The sequence below is a fragment of the Strix aluco genome, chromosome 4 (genome assembly GCF_031877795.1).
Source record: "Strix aluco isolate bStrAlu1 chromosome 4, bStrAlu1.hap1, whole genome shotgun sequence".
Classification (NCBI taxonomy): Eukaryota; Metazoa; Chordata; class Aves; order Strigiformes; family Strigidae; genus Strix; species Strix aluco.
This window is the reverse complement of record NC_133934.1, coordinates 64,332,776-64,355,834: the sequence shown is the minus strand read 5'-3', so window position 1 is coordinate 64,355,834 and position 23,059 is coordinate 64,332,776. Positions and strand designations below refer to the sequence as shown.

At 43.4% G+C, this 23,059-nt stretch overlaps 1 protein-coding gene across 1 annotated transcript in view; it reads right to left on the bottom strand.

Annotated features, from left to right (window-relative positions):
- ANTXR2 (ANTXR cell adhesion molecule 2) overlaps positions 1–16,953 on the bottom strand; it is a 121,508-nt gene extending 104,555 nt beyond the window's left edge. Inside the window, exons 1-7 of the mRNA XM_074823338.1 lie at positions 16,682–16,953; positions 15,731–15,802; positions 12,956–13,027; positions 5,846–5,927; positions 4,718–4,825; positions 4,553–4,621; positions 3,639–3,719 (exon numbers count right to left, since the gene is read on the bottom strand). Coding sequence (XP_074679439.1) covers positions 3,639–3,719; positions 4,553–4,621; positions 4,718–4,825; positions 5,846–5,927; positions 12,956–13,027; positions 15,731–15,802; positions 16,682–16,842 — 645 coding nt within the window. The 5' untranslated portion in view covers positions 16,843–16,953. The remainder of the gene's footprint in view (positions 1–3,638; positions 3,720–4,552; positions 4,622–4,717; positions 4,826–5,845; positions 5,928–12,955; positions 13,028–15,730; positions 15,803–16,681) is intronic.
- Between the last annotated feature and the right edge of the window lie 6,106 nt (positions 16,954–23,059).

Here is a 23,059-nt window from a genome sequence, read left to right as displayed (position 1 = left end):
TGACAGATGGACTCAGATCTAACAACGTAAATGATAAATTCCCAAATGGTTCTTTATCAAATGGGTTTTAAAAAAGGAAACATAAATCGTATATAGGTAAGAAAGGGAAAGAAGAATAGGTTTCATTTTCTTATATAGCTGAACTGTCACATGGTGATATAAACTGTCTCAAACCCTTTCACTTCACAATGCTATGGCTTGCTCATGAGGCCACGCTCCATGTAATTATCACCCAAACTACATCAGTAAACTGTTCCTGATAGCATAATAACTTGCTTTCAGCATTTTTCTTTTAATCTCTAGACTTTTGCTTACATTTATTGACCCTGACAATGCTGTTTAGTTACTACTTTGTAAAGTTAGATATCAGCAATACCAGAAGAGCTGGAAACTTCACAAAAGAGTCACCTCTTCACAGAAGTCTGCACAGTTTTGAATTGTTAGTTGATATTATTCAACAGAAACACAACACAGCGTGGTGGTGCTTAAATCCTTACTCACTTCACTGGCATTTTATCTGAACTAAGAAGGAGGTCAAAAGGCAATGCAAGCTTTTCAACATCTGAGCTAGGTTTTCTCTAAATGCCATTCTCAACTGTCTTGAATGTTAATCCCTGGCCACGATTACATGTATTTTGTGTATTTGTCCAAAGAAAATAAATTAGAATAACTCAGACTTCAAACAACTGCAGAGCAGGTACTAACTGATAGTCTATGATAAAACTTTTTTCCATCAACAAATTAACTGTTCAGCTCTCCGGGAATTTGCTACAAGTATAACAAGGTAGCAGCCAAAAAATTTCACAGGTGAGTTCCATAGAGACAAAAGTAGTAGACGCTTTAAACAGCTCCGCTGATCATTCCTACTGAACAGTTTTGTGTTGTAGTTTTTGCTTGAGGGTTTTAATTGCTGGGTCACTGCCGTTTCTGTAAACAGTGTATTTTTTCTAAACAAGAAGCGTTCAACAATGTTCATGGCGCACAACTGCACCTTCAACACCACACTTTGATCAATACTTCTGCATGTTTGTGATGTGGGTATTTAATTTTCGTCTGTTTTGAAATTAGCTTTCCCTTTTATGAGAGTGTCTCTTTGAGCCTGTATTCTCTAGCTAACTTGCAAACTGAAATGGGTATATAATTGCGAATAAAAAGGAAACCTGTGACTATTTCATATTCAATTAGATCTTATCAATTTTATAATAGAATGAGAATGGTCACAATCAGTCAAAAGCCCTTCAAAGAAAACCGAGTTATAACTGCAGCATACCAAAAAAATCATAATACAGCTACCACACATGCATTTAAAAAACAAAACAAAACAAAAAAAAAACCAAAACAAAAAACCCAAACCAAACCAAAAATGCTATCTACTTCCATCCATGTGCTGTGGTAAAACAGGGACACTGGTATAGTATCATTCTCCCTCTGCTTCCAACAAATACATTTAATGTGCTTACTACAGAAAAGGAGACTGTCACATGATTTGACAGCTAAATGAAACTCCAGTTAGATTCAGTGCTTTTCAGAAAGCTGTAAACAATACTCTAAAAGCTATCAGGAGCTATCAAATCACTAGCACTGTTTTTGTTTGACCCTTCATCCCAACAAATGAGACTGACACAGGTAAGACGGAGTCAGTTGATACGTTTCCTATCAGAAAGGCCTTCTCATGCTCCTTTATTTGTCAACAAAAACATTTTCCACCACCCCGACAGCCACATTATAAGACTCTTTTTATGGACAGAAATATGCAGTAAGCCAAATTTTGAAATGTCTATTCCAGCTGCAGTCTGTTAAATAAAACCCTGAACAATTCAGGAGTTCAGTCACAGTTTAAAGGAACAGACAACACATATAAGCTGCAGAACAGTGTACTTGAAGTTTGCTTTTTCTGTACAGTCCCTGTCAGTGCTATTACCTTAAAACAAGGTGCTGCCATTACGTGTGTCTCTTCTTGCTCTACAGCTGTGATATGCACAAATCTGGAATTTTCACACTCAGGTTTTTCACAAGTGCCAGAAGAAGCTGGACTGAGGTTTGTGCAAACACCATCTGCCAAATCTTATCAGAAAAGCCTCCATCACACTGTCCACGAAGAAGTGAAGGTGCTTGAAAGCTTCTGGGAGGTATAAAACAGGCAGACTGGCACTGCTAACAGACAGAGACTACCCAAAAATACCTTGGCTGGGAATGGGGGATAATGAGACAACCTACAGGTTATGCCAATCTTCCGTCTGTTTGAATTACATACTCAAGCTGAGCTCTTCAGGAATCTCAAGTGATCGTACTCCTGCTGTTTCCTCAAAGATCAAGAAGAGCAGAGAAACCTGACTCCTTGGAAGGGTCCAACATGCAGGTCAGTGACCCTTGTTGGAGGGGAAACTCCAAACACAGATGTCTTTAGTCCTTTATCTAGTTCTGTCTTGACATACACATTTTGAAATGCAGTATCCTTGGAAACTTAACATAATCAACTGGGGTTAAACATTCAGCTCTTACAAATAAGTCTATCACTAGTGGCTTCAATGTCACATCACTTCACACTAGCAGAATAACTGATTCTTGAAAGTCTTTAAAATGGCATAGAATGAGATTTTTTAAAAAGCAGTACCACATGGGGTGTACTGTCTTTTCAGAAAAATAAATGTCACTGCATGAAACGGTTGATTATATCTCTTTAGAATGTGCAAGGAAGATTCTGAAATTACATTTATTTTAAGCAACAGGAAGGAAAATAAGTTGTTTCATTATGACATTAACTTCCACAAAAACCACACTATTCAAGGGAAGTGATAAATTCATGACTGCATAATATCCTGTGTGTGAGTAGTATCATCTTTACTGAAAAAAAAAAAAAGAAAGGAAAGGGAAATGAATTATAGTGGGATCTCTCTCAGAAAAAGGATTTAATTATTGTTTTGACTTGACTTTTGACCATAAGCTTTTTTCCATTGTGCTGCCTACATGCAGCAGCAGCACTGTTAACCTTGCATAAAACACACAGCCTTCAGTTTAAGATGAGGCAAATAAATTGGGTCCCCACAACCAAAGTGTCTTCTTGACACACAGCTGAAATACTGTCAAGCCACTGATCACAACCAAAATGTTCCTCTTGTTTTGATCCCTTCTTGCAAATCAGAGTCATCAGTTGAATGGCCTCATCTCACTGATGGGAGTTTCTCAAGGAACTGAAAGTCTTATCACTTACTGGGAAAACAAGTGGTTAAAGTCAAGGCTAAAGTATGTATTTAGAATGCTTCTCTGTATGCGAAGATTTGGGCAATTCCTAAATTGCACTCATTCCTAATGATTTTAACCAGTTTTTCTCAACTCTCCTCGAGTAACAGTCTCAATTTTTTTCAGACTAAACCTATAGCAGCCATTCCTCAATACATCCCCCTCAAACTCACCACACTTATATGCAGCCCTAAAACTCCATACAACATCTGAGCATGAATAATTGCAGGAGTGGCAGGCAGTGTTAATTTACAGAACTGCATCTCTAAGATAAGGCGGAGAGAACTTAATATATTGCAACTACTGATTTAGGAACCAGTTCTGCCTGGAAAAGCAAGTGGGACTGGAGAGTATGCTGTAGTCTTGAGGAAATGTTAAGCTTGTTGCCTGATACTCACAGAATTGATTATCCCCTTAAGTGCTTGGAATCCTCCAGTGACAGGGAAGACTTGCTCTTTTGTGTCAGCAATTTTTTCAAGCTTTGGAGAGAAAACGCATGCAAACACATGAATCATTTGGCAAACTAAATTCATCGCACTGCTTTTCACCCTTAAAATGTAAATGGATGTCTAAAAACTATTCCCATCAACTCTGCAAAGAGAAGGAAAATTTTGAGTTTCCTCACAGCTAACTATGACTTTTCTAAATGGGAGGACTTATTACAACCCACTGCAGCTAACAAAATGGTATAATGGCTCGCCATCGCGTCAAACCACCAGACTAAAGAAGCCTTTGAGGGCCTGTATCTTGGCAGTGATTTTGTAACTCTTTCCAGAATTACCTTCCCTGTTTGCTGTGCCTTCCATTAAAACACCTTTCTATGCACCTTCTATAGTAAAGCATCTTTTGTATACTTCTCCAGTAAAGTCACGTACAAGAGTAGCTGCGGCATTCATTAGGGCGTAGAAACTCTGGAAGAGCTTTCAGTCAATGAAGGACATGGATCCTTCTTTCTTTTTCTTATCCCAAGGCTGTTATACACATTGCTTGAAGATTGTCTATAGCTACCCTGTTCATGTGACCTGTAGCCTAATCTGGTGGCCATCTTAATGAAAGGGGTTTTGCCTGCACCCTTTCCTGCTGGCAGCTACCAGTTAGCATGGGTATTTCTGACAGGTCTTCTCGGCAATGAAAGTCATGCCCACACGTTCTATTTATGTCTATGTACACATCTGGGTATCTGCTTCTTGAGCTAGAGAAGACATTATACTGCTTCATGTAAGTAAAATTAATTTCTATATTACTTAACATTAACTGTATAAAACCCCGTGACAAGGTACTGCCTAGTAATCTAAAATAATAACATCCTTACCTGTTCTTGTACAAAATCAAGGACGCCAACACAGTAAACTCTAGCTCCCAGCTCTCTGGATTTCTTTGCCTGACCAGAATAGAACAGATGAATAAGCATTTTTTTATTCAACGGGCAACACCCGAACTCTTCAGAATATAACATGCGTTTTCACCTAGTGCTCACCTCCTTCTCTGCATACAAGGGAATCTGACCATCAAGCTTGCCATCTGTCAATGCAATGATGATACTAGAAAACCTTGAGGCTCTTTGCTCCGCAATTTGCACGTTGGCCTGAAAACAAAAAATATTTATCTAGCTTAAAATTACACCTGAACTTTCAACCAAGATGCATCTTCTAAGTGAATACAGAATCTGAAACAATGCTCAACCTCATCTTCAAACCCATCTCTTATGACAATCCTCTGCATCCCTTTAACTCACTACTAACAAGGAAATCATTCATCAGTATTTTCCAGTCACCAGTGAGCCCATTTCCAAAGTGCTGGGGTTACTAACTGATCAACCCTTGGAAACACTTGATTTTTTCAGGACAGATACTCTGCGTTGTGAAGTTCACTTCTCTTTAGACCCACCATAAGGTTTCCTTTGCTACCCCCCAAGATTTCAAATGCCAGTCAGTCCCAAGATATAAAAAGAATGGCTCAAAACTAAATTCTTCTTTTAAATGGCAACAAACCTCTGCTTACCCAGCTTTTCAGCCTGCAGATCACAATTACAAACTTGGCTCCATAGGCATAAAGGAAGAAACTTCTAGAGTTTCTATCCATAAGAGCAATAGCAAGATCCTCACCTTCAGGGCCTGAGTCTTTCAATAAAATTCCAAAGTATGCTTTAACTATATGTCTCAAAAAATATAACCAGTTGGGAACACCATAATTAAGATAGTCTAAAATTAAGACCATGAAAATACTGATCTCTGCTGTAAACTCTCCATAAGCATGTGCTCTAGAAGGCACTGTTAGACTCACAGTCCTACAAAGCTGTGTGTGACTATTTACCATGTAATTGGTATGCTGTGTTAGCTGTTAAATTCACGACAAAGAACCACACTCTACTGTGAAGGATCAAGTCAAAGAAATTCCATATGGCAATTTTCTGTGATGGCTAATCTTCTGCATGGGATTTGCATAGTATCTGGACAATCTTGGGACCACTTAGGAAACCAGAAAGATTCGAGTGCAACAGACTGAGGCATACAATCAATCCATTTATGTTACAGGTTGTTGCTGCTGTTATCCAGAGGGTGAGAACAGAGAATATTTTGATTGCAAGAAGATGAGTAAAACCTACCTGTTTTAATCCTTCATGTATGTATGTGTCACCTGCTGGTTTTACCTCCTCCAAATCTTTAAGACCTTTCTTGATTTTCTCTCTGAAAAGAAAAAGGTAAAAGACTGTTAGCATGACTTGAAATGGGTAAAAGGGTTAGTTTATTGATGGAAAAATTAGTATTTGTCATAAAGGAGATCTCAAATTAAAATCTGTAAAATATAACATTTAGCTGAGGTACCATGTGGAGGCAGATTTTGTATTCACAACGGAAGCGGCACTGTGGTAACAGATATTTTAGACCTAAATAACACAGTATGCTTCAGTGTGCCACAAGAGCTAGAATCAAGTAAAATGTTTCAGACAGAGCAGATATTGCAAAGAAGTGGCAAAGCCTCAGCATTAAACAGCCCAGTGGAAATTCTGTTACATTAAGTCTACTTTGGTCAATTAAACCAACTTCACTTCCAACCCCACTGCAATTAAAAAAGAAATTCCCTAAAACAGCAGTTCTATCTCTAGAGAAATTTTCCAGGTCAATATGCAGGTATTTAATGGGGTAGGACACAACTACAATCATTAAAATCTTCTCCCTTAAAAAATAAGTATCAATATGCAAACAGCATTTGCAAGACACCTCTTGCATCCAAGGAAAGGGACTAGTATTAAGGATAGTTTTTAAAATTTTCAGCTGTCACTACCTTTCTGTGTGACCTCTGACAAGTCATCACACTTACACAGGTCACAGTTCACTTACATTTAACAGGATGATAAGGTTGAGCTGTGATTTCTCATGGGCCTTTAAATACATCCATCTTTGACCGTGAGATGCTCACTAAACTATGATGATAAGACTGGAGAAGCTGGTAGGTAGCACAAAAGAAATTATTTCCAGTGAAATCAGTATGAGTGGGGAAAAAAAGGCAGAGAGACTTTACTGAAAGAATCAAATCTGGAAGTTTTTAATTCCTATGCACGCAAAGTTCCAGTGAAGGCCACAGAAAGTTGTGTTAGGAAAGGACAAGTGAAAACTAAGTAGGGACAAAATTTGAGCCAGAATATATAGAACACTACAATAAACATAGGTGACAAAAGAGGAAACCAGCAGGGGTGAGGAGATGGAGGGAAAATACGTTGCAGGATGCTTGAAAGCTTTCCTTAGGGCAAACAAAATGAGAAAGAATGCATATGCCACTCTGCCTGAATGCCACCCACTAGTCATTTGTTCCACTGATGGGCTTCCTCTATGTTTAGAAGCTCTGTTCCAAAGTACAATCCATAGCTGTAATAAACTCCCAATCACAGGATCAACTGATACAATTGGGGCGGGGGGAGGGGGGCGAGAGAGAAATGTGGCATTGAATATATGGAAGAGAACAAGTTATGTAAGATAATTCAATCTGTTTGATCCAAATATTTTACATTCAGCATCTATAGAAACAACTTGAAACTGATTATGTATGAACGCAGATTATAAACCACATACTTAGTGCTTGCCAGAAATGAGTGGCAGCACATCACAGGCGTTAGTGTTCTGCTGCCAAGAAACAAGCAGCAACTGAAGTCCCAGTTTTCTGAAACAGATTTCATTTTGCAAAAATAGCTTTTGTACAATCGGTTCAGTTTTATTTATCTAAAATGTCTTGTGACCCGGTCACAAAGAAATCTCTGGTGTTTCCAGGCCTGATTACAAGGGGTTCCAGGAAAATCTTTGGCAGCAGGAGCTTTTTTAGCTGCATTTAATCAGTCACCATCTCTTTCCCTCGGGGCACATCTGTACTAGACAGGCCCAGCCAGATGTGAACAAGCTCCACCCGTGCTCCGACTTGGTCAGGTACGGGTGAGTCCTGGTCTGGATGTCACAAGGCCAATGTGCACGCAGGACTTGGGGACACAGCAAACGAGTCCCACCAGATAACAGGAGAGGTAAGTTCAATCATGCTAAAACTCGCACCCAGCCAGTTTGGAGGATGGGCACAGGAGCTCGTGTCTGCACGAATCATTCTGACAATAGGACACTCTTCAGTCAACCAGCCCTTACACTCTGAAGCCCTCATTCCCACCCTTCAGTGCTCTCAGAACTCTCCTATCTCTAGTTTCTGCAACAATTTTTTGTAGCCGCAAAAATTCACAGAGAAGGTCTGGTTTTAAAACTCATCAGTATTGAAATAACAGAGCTGTGACCTCAGTCCGGGTGTCTGGACACTACCACTGTACATTTCAGTAACAGTGATAAAGGCTGAAGGGCATAGGCTTCATGGTTTAAGCCAGACAAGGGAGGAAGGTGGAAAAAGGAAAACAAAATCAGCAACTTACAGCCTGTCTGTGTTTGGGCTGAATGAGTACAAATTTAATATCTCTTCCCCATTCAGCATATGTGCTGCATCGCATCTCTGGTTTTTTAGAAAAGACACATCTAATTTTTAATAGCTACCCTGTCTGTTCTCTCTTTTAAGCTTTATAACTACTTCAGATTAATTCTTCCAGCAGCAGCCAAACAAACACAACTATGGCTGCAAGCTCTCCATCATTTTGCTCTGTGGGTTCTTTTTAGCTAGTCCGTGAACACGGGCTGCAGGTGTAATCCCAGCCTGGCTGAGGTCAGCAGAGGTTCCGGTGGCAGCTTCAGCAGCGCCCACTGCTTTTCCCTCTCTGGGGAACTCTGCTGTGCTCTGCCTCGGAGAGCAAGAGCTTGCACCAGCATTAAACACCTCAGCTGCAGAGGGCTTGTTTGCTGTGAGGGAGGCTGTGCCAACTCTGCTGTGAGGCATACGGGCCCATCTATCCCTGCACAGGCCAAAGTCTACACTGAGCTTGTCTTGCACCTTCAGTGGCTCCCCAAAGCAGAGCGCTGCAAAACTAAATTTAGAATTGAAAAGAGACCATTTAGTAAAGAGATATTACAAAGTAGTCCAGCTTTGCAAACAACTAAAAAAATCAATTTAACATAAATCAAAATGTAGCAACCTCTCCTTCCCTGAGCATGCTCCACAATTCAGATTTACTTAGAGGTCTAAATGTAACGTTGCCTTTTCTAGTTAGAATTAGGCTGAGGCAACTATCACCAGTTCACCGGAGAGGCTTCTCTGCATAAACTCTGTTGCACTGAGCTTTTATTTAGGCAACTCAACAGATACTGTTTTCATCACTGTTAAGTATTATCTCTTGCTTTAAGTAAGCTTAATTGACACAATGCTAAAAACAGTGTTGTCAGTAGCCAAGTAGTCAGGCTATTGATGTTAAGACATTGCCTTGTTTCCTCGCATAGACGGGGCCACAGCCAGCACTTGCTGGCAGTGGAAGACAGGTAATCCTTCCTTCTACTGCAGCAGGATGTAGATCACACCCTGCCTTTGAGAGGACCAACAGTAAAGCTACAGATCAGTTACAAGCCACCTTAGTTTATCAGAGACACAACACTGTCTTTGAGAGTAAGATCACTTAACAGAAAGGGACAATCATTTGCCTTAAAGGAAACAGATGTATCTTCAACATGTACAAAGAAAGGCTTATACTTGCTAGAAAGCAAAGCATGCTTGACGACTGAATCTTAAAAACTATTCAAATCCCTGCTTTAGTTTAGGGAGCAAATTTTGTGCTTGTACACTAGTGCTGTGGAGGTTAGAACCAGCTGGAATTGTCACCTAAGCTTCAGGCTGTGCTGATTCCGTTGGACAAGGGGCTAGCCTTGTATGAACCATTAATATCTATGCACTTTCAAGTAGTGGTGTTCTTAGTTCTTCTGGATGGGGGACAGTATCTTATATTCCTTTTCCATGTTGCATTCTACCTACTGAAGTGCTGGACTCTTGAATCATTTTTCAGTGTGTTAAGAGTATGAGTGCTGGCAGGGAAATTGTGATTTCCAGTGAGCATGTATTTGTTGTCAGGAATGAGGCTATGTGCCTGCGAAGCAACATACTTCACCTCTAACAAATAAAGGCAAACAAAATGGGTACTTTGGTTTTGCTGCTAAGAAGGAAGTATAGTAATAGGAAAACACACAAACTTGTTAACAAAACAAAGGAGGGAAAAAAACTGTCCTTTAACAAAAACAGGGATGGTTACATCCCTGATTAACAGAGTGTCGCACTGGTGAAAGTAAATCCTGCACATCAGTCTCCTCAGATGCATCATTTGGAGGAGGTTCTTGCTTTCTACAGCTCTCAAATACTACAGAAGGCTTGCTACAATTATAATAATTATTCTGCTTAAAACTTTAGGCCTCCTGCATGCGCTCCAGATGGAAAACATGTAAGTGGCTGACTTTGCTGTACTTTATACACTCAGCAGAACATGCTCTCTGCAGATGGCTCTATTTTGGCACGCTTCTTGAACCAAAACGTAGGGTTAGATTGTGTGACCAAGGCTCAAAACACATAAATGTCTTGCTAGATTACATGTCTCTGTGCAAGAAAGGAATAGTCAATGCTCCACCAGACTATGGACAAGCACTGTAAGGTACATGTCACAGGTACTTCAGTGTCCTATTTTTAATATATATAATCTTCCTTTAGCTTCAACAGGATTTAACCTAACCAGAGTCAGCAGAGCTAGTCCTGGCCGTGGACATTGGTCAAATCCTGCAGAAGCAGGTTTACAGAAACCTGAAATTCTGCTGGCCAGCATACGTTGGCCAAAAGAAAACACAGGTGACACTGTGCCATATAGATGATATTTGTAAGTGTATCCACTTTTCCAAACTACTTGTATTTCAAAACTAGTAGCAAAACTGAGCCCCAAACATGAATACACAAATCTTTGTTTACCACCTAGCGTAAAGTTTCCAGCTAAATCACACAGGGGAAACACGTATTTCTAAAATGAGATATAACTATTGTGAGAAGTCTTTTCCATCTGAGTGTTATTTTTATCCTATGTATTTATTATAGCATTGTGTGTACTGTGGTAAACAGTGACTTCTGTTTCCAGAGTTAGTCACATAGCACTGTTCATAGTCACAAAATATTTAGTAATCTGAGGGCTTTGGCACTACGGTGTGGGTTTCTTTATATCCACAGCTTTATTATGCAGTAAAAACCAGTAAGAACTTTGTGCAAACAATCAGAAGCCTAAGGCTTTCAAAACAAAAAAGACTTCCCTACTTTGAACTAACTGCTGAGAATGAATTGTGGTTTCCTGATGTTTGCGAATTAGCAAGTAAGTGAGGGGAAAAACATCCCTGCAAGTCCAAAATGCACATAAAAAAAAAAAACCAAGGCCATAATATCCCATAATCACACACACATCCCCAAAACTGCACTGTACTTAGCATCCTCATCTTCTGTTTGGAATGATGGGAGTTAAGACATTCTATGTTGTTTTCCTCTGTTGACTTCTTTAATATTTAAAAAGACAGCTGTTCCAACTGTATCTATCCATTTTTACCTATGCACATATGGTCACAGTTACTAATGTCTGCTTCTTCATTCTCCTTATAATTCCTCCTAAAACAATATGGGTAGCAATTTCCTTTCCCCTACCACATTCACAAAAGCATCAGCAAACCTTGCATTAAAGAGAAGTCACACAAAGGAACTTGCTAGAACTCAAGAAGGTTCTTCCCATGCTTTAAACGAGGATTCCGAGAAAAAGAGAGTTCTTTCCATGGCTTAAAGTGCCACCCACAAGCAGTGAAAAAAGCGCTTGTGTTTCTGTGGCGGGGTTCCAGACTTCTGCCCAAGCCTTCCAAGTGGTCTGTATGCTATCAGTGCTGCCTCTCTGTGCTTGATAAGGAATAGGCCACTGACAGGGATTAAGAGCCTATTGAAATCAAGAGAAAGGATCTCATTGACTTCAGTAGTCCTCAGAACTTAAGTGTCCTCTCCTGACCTCTCTCAAGCCATCTGGAAAAATGGCTTATAACCTCATCTCACCCCGCAGAGAGCAGATCCAGTATCCAAGTCTGGGTGGGGGGAAGTGAAAACTTGGCTGTTCTCAAGCCAGACCACTTTTCTTAAATGCTAAAACAGGAGGGGCTTAGAATTGGGTCTTTGGACACCCTGTTTCTAGGATGTCAGCATACACTTCTGTAGCGTGATTTGTCTGTTGCCAATGCCAGGCCTGTTCAGTAAGTCTTGCACTTGCTGTTATGTTATTTAAAAAACAAAAAAAAACCCCACAGAGTAAACTAACTGACTATGGCAGACCACATTTTGTATTGACTCTACTAAAGGGAGCAGAAAAGAAAGACTACCTCACTTCCACCCTGCCATGGTTCATTAAAGTGATTCCTAAATGGTTTATCCACATGTTGAAAATCCAAGAAGCTGTGCACTGTGGTTAGCTTCTGGACAGAAGGGAGAGAGAGAGAAGGTCATGTTTTTGACAAGGCTGAAAGGATACTGAAGGACTCTGACAACAGTGCAACTGTCCTCTGCTGAAAGCACTGATTCCACAATATCATTTTCCTTTTGTTGTGATTTCAGTAGTTAATTTTGCAACAGTCTCTTCTCTACCTGGCTTTCTCCTTCTGTTTCCCCCCACCTATCCTTGTCCTATCCTAGCTGCTAATCCTTATTTGCTTGAGAAATCAGTGAGCAGCTTTGAATTCCACTGCCTTTGAAAACATCAACTGAAAGGAAGAGTTCAGGCACATCCATACATCATCACAGAGACAGAAAGACCTCACACCTTTCAAGTGGCACCAACTCCACTGTCTAAACCCGATTTTGAAGTCGTGACTTGAAAATACAAAATCAAATACCTACCTTGTATGAGATTATGGGAAACATTAGTTTACCATTATATGCTTTACCTAGACAGAAAAAAATACTGAAGACTTATCTACAGACATTGCTTTACAAAAGTAAAAGCAAGAATAATTCCTCCTGCAGTGCCAAGGAAGATGCAGAGTCATGCAGAATGAAAACATTACTTGTAGTTATTCTGCAAAGCAGTGGCAGAGCTCACATCAAGAATTTATTTCCCATTCTTCTTCTCCTTCCTTTTTTACTAGGCTATCCATTGATATGTTCACAAAATTAAATCCAGCTCTGCACAGAGGCTTCATGACTGGCCACCACTTAAAGGTATCAGTTATTGTTCAGTATCTGTTACTGTTCCCCTGATTTAATAAGAGCCCTCGGCAGGGAGGAGGGAGAGAGAGAATGAAAAAGGCAGTGCACTAACCTGTCTCCAGTTAATGGCATAATGATGTGTGCCTGGGTGGAAAACACGATAAACGATAATCTCATCTTGGGGCTTTTAAAAAAGGGAAAGAGGAAAAAAAATACATTTTAGACAAATGAAGAGAAATGTACAGATGTGCAGCATTTCATTCACTTATTCATGCTTCATTGGTATCATCTTTATCTTCCAACTTCCAAAGAACATACTTTTGAACTACAAACCCAGAATGAAAGAGGAATTGAAAGGATTTCTGCCCATCCACTCCTTATCCAGATGCTTTGAGAACGAAGTAGCAGAATTATTATTGTTTCTTGCCTGACTAGACTTCAGATCTAGACGTGCTAAGCTTAACAGTGAAGATCTCATGCTACCCAAGTGAAAGTGAACTTCATAGGTTGTGACCTACCAGCATACAGAAGATAACACATCCTTTTATATTTTCATGATCCCTGGTGTAAAAATAAGTCAGGGACATAGATTCAGGGTGCACTCTTGCTGCAGGGTGTTAAACATGGACACATTCAAAAGTCAGTTTTCCCTTTTTAAAGGTTGATCCTGATACAATATAAAGTTCAAACTGGTATCCAACTATCAGTGGAAAATGCATAAGAGCTGATGCTCTGGAAGCCCAAGACAGTAACTTTCCTAAGGTAAGTTGTAATAACTTCTCTCCTACCTGCTTTTAGTTTTTATTCATGACAACTTCAATATATTCAGTAATTTTATAATTCACTGTATATGTGTATCAGCTTTAATTAATCAGGTTAATGTTAGTAAAGACATAACACTTGTAAAGATGAATGTCCATACGTTTTCAGTTCACTTCTGTCAATGATGCAACTTAAAATTATTGACATCATGGAAATACAAGTACTGGGCAAGTCTTTGCACAGAACTGCAGGGATCTTTGATTTAAGACCCAGTCTTGCAGTCTATCTGTTAAGGCTCTGAATACAAAAATCTGAGATGATACTAAATTATAACCTAAACCATGGGATTATCAATCTTCTTAGTTGCCACAGGTAGTTGCCAAACAAAAAACAAGTACTAGCAATCCCCATCCCTGGTAATTACGTCACCGCCTAGTCCAAGTAACGTGAGGCTTCCCTATTTGAGATGCAACTCTCTGTGTGTCATAACTTCAAAGCTATGATTTAGCTAACTTGTCTGTAGGACAACCACAAAACTGCGCTCTTCACAAGACATCCTGTTTCTGTTCCACTCTCCGAGCACTCAGACAGTGTGACAATGAAGGAGTGAGCACACCCATTAGACCTGGTATCCCTGCCAGGCACAGGCATTTCAGAACTGAGATAATCAGCATGCAGCGCTACTACTGCAAACATGCACGTCAGACAAACTGGAGAGCAGATGCACCATCACGAACTAATTCTTCAGGTGAGGACTGAAGGAAACGGCTACCACTTGGGTCTTTGCCTTCTTCCCACAACTACTCTTTTCAGTTTAGGAAAGGGCAAGGACGAATGGCCCCATGCCCTCTTCTGAAAGCATACTGAGGGCTGAAGGCAGGACAAAGCCTCATCCTCCTTCAGAGGCACTCCAGCCCCATCAGGGAAACACACAGGCAGAGGTACCGTCCAGGCTCCCACAAGAGCCCAACCACCATCACGCAGTGAAGGGTTTGTGCCACATAAGGCTGAGTGATCAGCACCCAGACACCGAGCGAGATGCTCATAGGTTGGACCGTCTGGCTCTGCACCATAATTGATCCTCCTTGGGTGTGAAAGATCAGCAGAGTAGCTTGCCAACTCAATAGCTTTATTTCAGATAATGCAGCCAGACCACTACACAACAACTGTTGCAAAAGGGAGCGTCATTTGGCTGTAAAAGATGATGAACTGAAAGATTTATACTGAATGAGCACCTCCCGTTCAGTGGGGGCAAACGCATTTTTTTACCACTCACTGAAAACAAGTGCTGCTTTGGAATCCTTGGACTCTTTTTACTATTCTAGAGCTTACAAAGTAACTTTCAAAAGCTTGTGTCAGCACTTGGTTTATGGAAGATTTGCTTTTACAAAACGAATGTGAGCAATATTTAATTATGCAAGCCTAACTGTATCCCTTTATTAGCAAGCCAACATATAATTGCCCACTGCATTTCATTTTCTTTAGCAAAAACTACCATAACACCTATGTCTGTGTCTTCGGGGGGCTTCCTTTGGTTTATTCTGGTTTTGGTTTGGGTCTTTTTTAAAGCAAAACGATGCATCACAGCAATCCTCAGCTGTCTGTACAGAGTACAGTTAGCCAGTATTTACAACTGCTGTTTCTGTGGCAGCAATACTTGCCAGACAATACTACTAGCCAGTTACAAAGTTGATTACATACATGGGCAACAAATACACTGTTAACATGGCACAAACGTCCTGTACATTTGAGCTTGAAAGATACACCCTTCTTTCTGGCTTGCACCGTATATTTACATGGATATAGACAAGCATCAGATTGCCTTCTTCATACAGATCTCTAAAAGCAATACACAAGAAGTACTCCATCAGAAATGAGGCATGTGGCTTATGGAAAAAAAAGTTTAAAAAAATAATCAAACTACATCTGAGAGTAATTTTAGAGATTAAGTATTTAAAGATGCATATTACCACCTTTTTACTGAGCTCCAAACATGACAAAATGAAGTTACAGTGAAAGCCAAACTCTTAACATGTTTGTGAAACATATCTACCCAGCTTATAAAAGCATAGGGTTTTTTTCAACATATTCCAGTATTATAGATGTCAGAAGGAGCAAAACACACCTCACAAATCTTTCCGTCAGCTGATTTACAAAATCAAATATTTCATGCCAGTTCTGTGCTACACTCCCAGATCTGAAAAGAAAACAAAAGCACATTAGTAGGCCTTATTTAAGGAAACCAGACAAGGAAAGGTGACAATTTCAGTGAGAAATTAGACAATAAAGGACTATTTGCTTTTCTGACTGTTTCAAGTTACCACCAACCCCGGCTCACGGTGCTACTTGCATGTGATTTTTCTCACAATTTGCCGACCTAAGGCATGGCAAAATGTATAGATTAAACAGCACCCCGTAGTGAAAAAATACATAAACAATCTCGCCGTGAGGCCCAGCAGCACCGGTTACTCTACCCAAGCAAAGCCCTTGCTCCCCCCGCAAACGCAGGGCGTGCTGATGGCGATCTGTTATGTACAAAACTTCACGACAAAAACATGATAATCAACAGCTGTTGAGGGGGAGGGGTGGCAGATGCTGCCGGTCGCTCGGGCTGCCTCGAAAATGTCCACCCGTGTACTTTCGGTCAGAAAATGTACCTTCGCTAAAATCCTCTTTCCCCAGAACTTCACAATTTCCACGGACACCGGAGAGGGGGGGGACAGGCGGGTGTCAAACCCACCTCGACACCCCCCACCCGCACCAAGGCCACAGCGAGAGCCGAAAACTTTCTGCGCGTCAACCCAGTGCTCCCCGTGGCCACACGGCCGTTACCCCGACCCCCGCCCGCGGAGCCCCCCACATCCCCCCCGCCTCGGCTCCCCAGGCACCGCGGCCGTTAGCCCGCGGCGACCGTCAGCCCGTCACGGCAGGCGCGGGGCCTCCACAGCCCGGCCGCCCCGGCGCGCGCGGGCCCCTCACGCCCCGCCGGCGGCCGGGACAAAAGCCGCTCCCGGAGCGAGGCGGCGGCGCCGTGTCCGTGTCCCCCGTCCCGTCCCCCCCACCCCTCCCCGCTTACTTGTCCAGCACGAAGTACATGTCGAAGGCGCCGTGGCACGACGGCCCCTCCGGGGCTGGTGCGGCGGCGGCGGGGGGGGGCAGCAGCGGCGGCAGCAGCAGCAGCAGCAGCATCGCCGGGCCGCGGGGGGCCAGGCGGCCCCGGGGCGCGGGTCCCGCCATGGGGCCTCGGGGCGGCGGCGGTGAGGGGACGCGGGGGCCCGGCGCTGCCGTCCTGCCGCTCAGTGGGCGCGGGCGGTGCTGAAGTGGCCGCCCCTCGCCCGCCGCCGCGGCTCGCCCGGCCCGGCCCGGCCCTCCCCGCCCGTCAGCGGCGGCGGCGGCGCCTGAGGCGGGGGCCGGGGCCGGGCGGGCTCGGCGCGCCCCTCTGCGCCTGTGTGGCGCGGCCCGCCTCCCTCACCCGCCCGGCTTCGGCGGCCACCCGCAACTTCGGCAATGGCGGCCCCGCGGCGGCCCCGTGCCGCTCCCCCCCTCCCCGCTCCCCCGCCGCCGCAGGCGCCTCCCCGACAGGCGGCGGCCCGCGGCTGACCCCGGGTTCGCGTCCCCGGCGGCCGGGCCCGGCGGGACCCTCCCTCCGCGCCGGGCGAAGGTGCGGGGGGCTCCGGTCCGGCGCCGGGGCCGGCTGCCGGCGGCGCGGGGCGCGGCCGCGGCTGCTCTGCGTGTGTGACTCGGTGCTCTCCGCTCCCGCGGGGCCAGCCCCGTTCCGGAGAGCAGCGGCCGGGAACCGGGCGGGGAGGGGTGGCGGTTTCTGAAGCGCGAAGGGTCGCCGTGCCGCCCCCCGCGCCGCGGACTCCGCGGCTGGATGGAGCCCACCCGCGGAACGGTCCCCGGGGGAGCAGAAACGTCCCCTGTCCTGCCCGGGCTCAGCTCGGTTTGTGCAAAGTTTAAAAGCCCCCGAGAGCTGGCAGACCTGATCGCGACATGCCAGGAATATGTTATTCCACGCTAACAATAAAAACGCGTAATTGTAACAAAACCCGGGGCTCTCTAAGCTTTTCGTACTTCGGGAGGGCAGGCGGCTTCTCTTCTGCGTTCCTCTAAACCGCTTCGTAACTGGGATTTGGTACGCGACCTGTGTGTGTCAGCTACCCCTCTGAGGATATTTAACCAGGAACCTTCTGGGATCCTTTTTATTTATTTATTTTTAATAAGTTTTAGGGTTCTTTGCCAGGGGTGCCGAATGTTGAACGTTTTTCTAAATCGGCAGCCAGCTAAAAGCTGTTGCGATCCGTGTTGCAACCACGTTAGCCATTTTCTCTGTGTTGGAAACTGGCTACAATGGATCCAAACTGTTGCTCTGGGACTGCGCACGTGGTAACCACCGAAATGTACTGATTTACAATAGACTTTGCAAAACTAAATATAGAGCAGACATTTGGTTTGAGGCATAAGCTGGATCCTTCACAGTGAACATGAGGCACTGTAGAAAGCGTCACTTTATGCTGCAAGAATATTATCTTTCAGATTTTTCCATCTGTGGTTTCAGATTTTCACAGGAAGTTCAAACATGCTTAATAATCTTAAAATATTATCTGCAGGCTAAAAAGATGCGTGAATTTTCTGTGAAGAAAAATGCTAGTCATGTGACAAGCTGCATAAACCAAAATTATCTCGTAAGTTAAAAATAAATGTCTGGCCTCTATTTCTTTGTTTCCTTTCTGGAGTTTTCTCCACAAGCAATTAAGAGGACTTGAAATAAGATTCGTTATTCTTTTTTTCACTTGTGTGCCCAGTGTTTTGTTTTAATAGCATCTACTTTGAGCAGCTTTAATTTACAGTGGACTGCATTCACTGCTACAATGCATGGAAGCTCAAGACAGGGCTCTCGAGCACCAGAGACCTCAAGAGACTTCAAATTAGGACCAGACTCAGGATTCTCTCTCATAACGTGTTAAGTTACATTTTGCTAGCCAAGTAATGTGCTAGAGCTCTCAAAAGCCTGTCTCCCATCATAACATCAATCACAGGAGCAATGAGTCAATAAGGCTGTCCAACTGTGGAAAGATAAAACACAGTTCAGAGGTGCCCTGTGCCTTATGACAAAAAAACATGCTTCCTTCAGAATCTGACAGTTTTGGCTTCTGGTGGAAGTGGTCAGAGGGTGAGCAATTTATCAAGACAAAAATCCCCCAGAAATTACTGATTTCCCCCATCACCTGCCAAATAAATTATTCATGAGTCAATATGCATTTGTGACTGGCAGTAAGCTGTCATGGCCTTCTGGCTTTTATTAAATCAATGTTTTATGGGGCTGCATAGAGGATATTACCTGGAACCCTACCGTTTGTTCCCAAGATGCTTTTTTTTTTTCCTCACAGTAACTATCTCATTTCTTAGGTTGACCATCTTATTTACATTTCCCTTTCAACAGCCTCTGCTCCATTGTCTGTTTTTAATTTGATGAGAGTTCCTCATGCTGATAGGCATCCTGCTGGCATTCTACAGGCGTATGGGTGCTTCAGGAACCTCCCTGCGGGAAATGCTCTCGACATAGGAATCGCAGGGCACAGCCCCCGAGTGCGGTAGCAGGCCCAACGCACAGGGAATACAGGTGAGAAGTGGGGCAATGATCCTCTCAGGATTTACACAGTAAGTATGTACATTTCCCAGCAGCGCAGCTGGTGCTCCAGCCACCAAACCACAATGCCATGTCTTACAGCAGGTAGTCCTTTGTACCAGGAGGTGAAACAAAGTGCATCTTTGATTGAAGAGGGGTTACTGAAGAAAATTTAAAGGAGAGAGACAGCGTTTGTATTCTCTCTGTCAAGAACTGAAGTGATGTAGCTATTGGAAAAGCACAGCTTACTGCAAGCTTCCATAACAGGATCTCTGTTTTACTGCAGATATAAAGGCTGGCATACTGCTCAGGAGAGTCCAGGCAGCTTGAGCATCATTGATAGGAGAGAAAAATGCACAGTATGGGGGGGCTGATCTTTGTTATCATCACTGAGCCTCCATCTCTCAGTCAACGTCTTTCTTGTTCGTGCATGATAAAATACAAGAAGAATCCTGTGTCCATCACAGCAGCAGTAAGCTGGCAAGTTGATATCTTTAACATCTATCTTCTCCTTGTGTCTTCTAACAGACAGGTTTCCGATGCTGAATTGCTCGTTGGAACGACAGGACTCCATGCAGAATTACCAAGTATTTTCTTGTTAAATTGGGTCACAACGCAGTCCCACCACTGTGAGATCAAACAAATTATTTCTGTTTTCCCTGCTGCAGACTTTTGAACAGTCTTAGTCTTTACACAAGTACTATTTCTTATAGAAAGAATAACTTGAGGATTGCAGATTGCTGTCAGCATTCCCCGTGTGCAGTCATGTGTCATAGATTAAGCCCTGAACAAATTTAATGTTGAATATGTACTGGTGTTACAGTATATTCTTTTCCATTCTATATCATTTCATGTTGCTCTCAGTGCAAATAAAACAGTCAGATGAAGTGGCTGTCACAAAGTTAGAATGGGAGGACTGAAAAGAGCTTTACAAAATAAAGTATGTGAAATAAATACACCAAATTACATGCAGTTAGAATTCAGTCCTAACCTATACCATATCTGCACATCTTAGCCTACCAGTGATTGAAAGTTTCATCTGCACAAACATGACAGAATTGTTTTTTAACTGAGACAATGACCTAACAAGGATCATGTGGCTCTCACAGGCTGTGTAGGTGAATCAGACACATCGACTGCTCCAAAAAGGATCTTAATCCTCTTCCATTTGCAAGAGGAGCTGGGAAAGTCATAGTCAAAGGCGGCCTGCCAGACATCTTTCATTTCATCCCATTTTCTGCCATCTTTGGAAGGTTTCCTGCAGGCACAGTGCTCTGACCTGACACATCTATGTCAGAATACTTTCTCCGTGCTGACCCGAATGCAAAGCCAAGCTTCGGTATGATGCAAGTTGGAAACTTCACAAAAGTCTGTGGACCAACAGTGATTTATGTCAGCCAAAGATCTGGCTCATGAAGTTCTTAATGTCTTTGAGCTACCAAGGCTAAAGGGTAAGTAAGCGGTATTTTACAGTCCCCGTGGATGCACAAAACATGGAAGATTAAGGACCAAGCAGCCTGTGCTTTGCCAAAGACCCAACAAAAGCGAAGGCTGATAATCCGTTACGTATCAGAAATGCTGTGCAGTGCTGCCTCTCCCTCTCTCTGCAGAGGCAATACAATACGGCAGAGTAGGCTTTCAGAGGGTTTCCAAAACAAGCTGCACTTCAGCTTTCAGAGCTGCATGAGTCAGCCCCAAGCCCTAGGAGCACTTGCCTTGCCTGGGAGTACGTGTCATTTTATCCAGCTGTTGGAAATTTTACTTCAAGCACATGTGACCAACTATGTTTGGAACAAGCTACCCCTGCCAGTTGGGGATCTCTGGTAGCCAGGTTTGCTCTTTTCTTGTTTCCAAGTGTGTGAATTCCTCTTTTAGCCTGTGGTTTCTGCTGAAGTAGCAGATAAATCACGCCTGTTTTGCTGGAATGGTTGGATGAGAGGGAGATAGGCATGGAGGAGGTACCGGGCAGCAGCTCATGGCTGTTTACACGTGTTTGGCTTCATTTGCACAAGGACCCGGGGGCCTCCTTTCCCAGTTCTCAGAACTCATTAGGCGATGCTCACCTCTTTCCCTTCCTCCTCCACCGCCACAGTGCTGAGTAAAACTTGGACTGCAGTGCCCAGCCCCAGCAGGCCGGGCGTTTTTCACTATATGTACAGCAACGCAGGAAGCACAGCGCAGGGAAATATGACTGCCCTGACAACTGTTTGTGTACAAACCATCAGAAAAACAGCCTCGTGGAGCTGAACGGAGAAATGCTGCAAGATGTTCCTTAAATTGGACCCTCACGCTGCTCCCTCCAGTGCCCATGGAGATACTTGCTTATATCCAAGGAGCTAGATGGGGTGTCAGTATCTTGCTAATGCAGAGAAAAAGATCATGTTGCAAAGGAAGGAGGGGACTCCTCACGCTCTTGCCTGTGTTGAGGGACCAAGGCCAGCTGCAGACCTCTGACCCAACACCAGTCGAGTCTCCTACTGGCTCTGGGTCTTGGTTCCACATCTGGAGTAGCAACAGCTTCCCCTAACTCACGGTCCCATCGGTCTCAAGTAGAGCTCACTCACACAAGGAACTCCTTTACACTGGTTTCTTAGGCCACGGTATTCACCAGCAGCTGGGACAGCAGGGGAAACAGAGGAACTGGGGAGAAATCCTCATCACGTGCATTTGGTACGTAGAAGGCTGCATTTGGAGGGGCCATGTAAAAGAAGCATCTCCCAAAATATGGAGGTATCTAAAACTTCTTGAAGTGCCTAATGACAATTGGTCCCTTTCAGACTTTTCCTACCACTCAGAAATGATAGACTTTTGTTTCGTTTCTGTCTACTGTTCAATCTGGGGAAAGAAAGGTGGATCTGGTGCTGTTTGTTCTGTGGGCACATAACCCAGACAGACCTCCACACAGCAGGAAGAGACTGCAGCTATGACTCCATGCTCCTGCCATTGCAGGACCCTCAGGTCACACATGGCTTTGGATGACCAATCTACTCAAGCAAACAAGTTTGTGCTTTATATCACCACCCATCTCATATATGCACAGCATTTCTCAGCATCGGGACGTGGCCACATCAAACCTGGTGGATTACAATATCCATTGTAAGGTGTGAGACTATGCTGTATTTATGTGCTTGGATAAATGAACAGAGAACTACAACTCAGGAGGTGGTCTTTTGATTTTGGCGTTTCTCACCCGATACTGAGGAGTCATATTTTGGCTATGACAGATTCACAAGGCAGAAAAAGTGTATTTGTACTTCTTTCAAAGATCATTTTCTTCCGCACGCAGCAAATACAGATAATGAAAGGAAGGTGTGAGCTATTCTAGAGCAGGGAAAGTCATGGTCATTTAAAACAGAACTCTTAAATACAGCTTAAAAATAACCCAGCATCAGAAGCAGAAGTTTTCACGTAGAAGGCCAATGCGCAGGTGAACATAAGTTTACTGCCAAGATTACTGCAGGGAAAGTAGTAAACAGTGCAGTTTACAACACGTATGGGCTTATACAGCTCCTTTCTTTTTCATCAGCAGATGATTTCCCCACATGTTGTCCCATAAGATCCACCCACTCCCACCTTCTTTTTGGCCCAGACCAGTTGGGAAGACCTTAGGCGAACTGCATTTGTGCCAAATCAAACTCAGTGTATTTCAGAAGTAAGTAGTTGGAGCAAAAAAGTCGACCTGCGACTTCAATGTAACCTGGCTGTAAGCCTGACCCTGCCCTTGGATACTTTTTAATACTGAAGCAGGAAGGTGGTGCTTGGTGGTGGGAAATAGTTCATTGCTGTGGTGAGGTGACCTCAGCAGGAGAGGAAAGGACCTTCAGG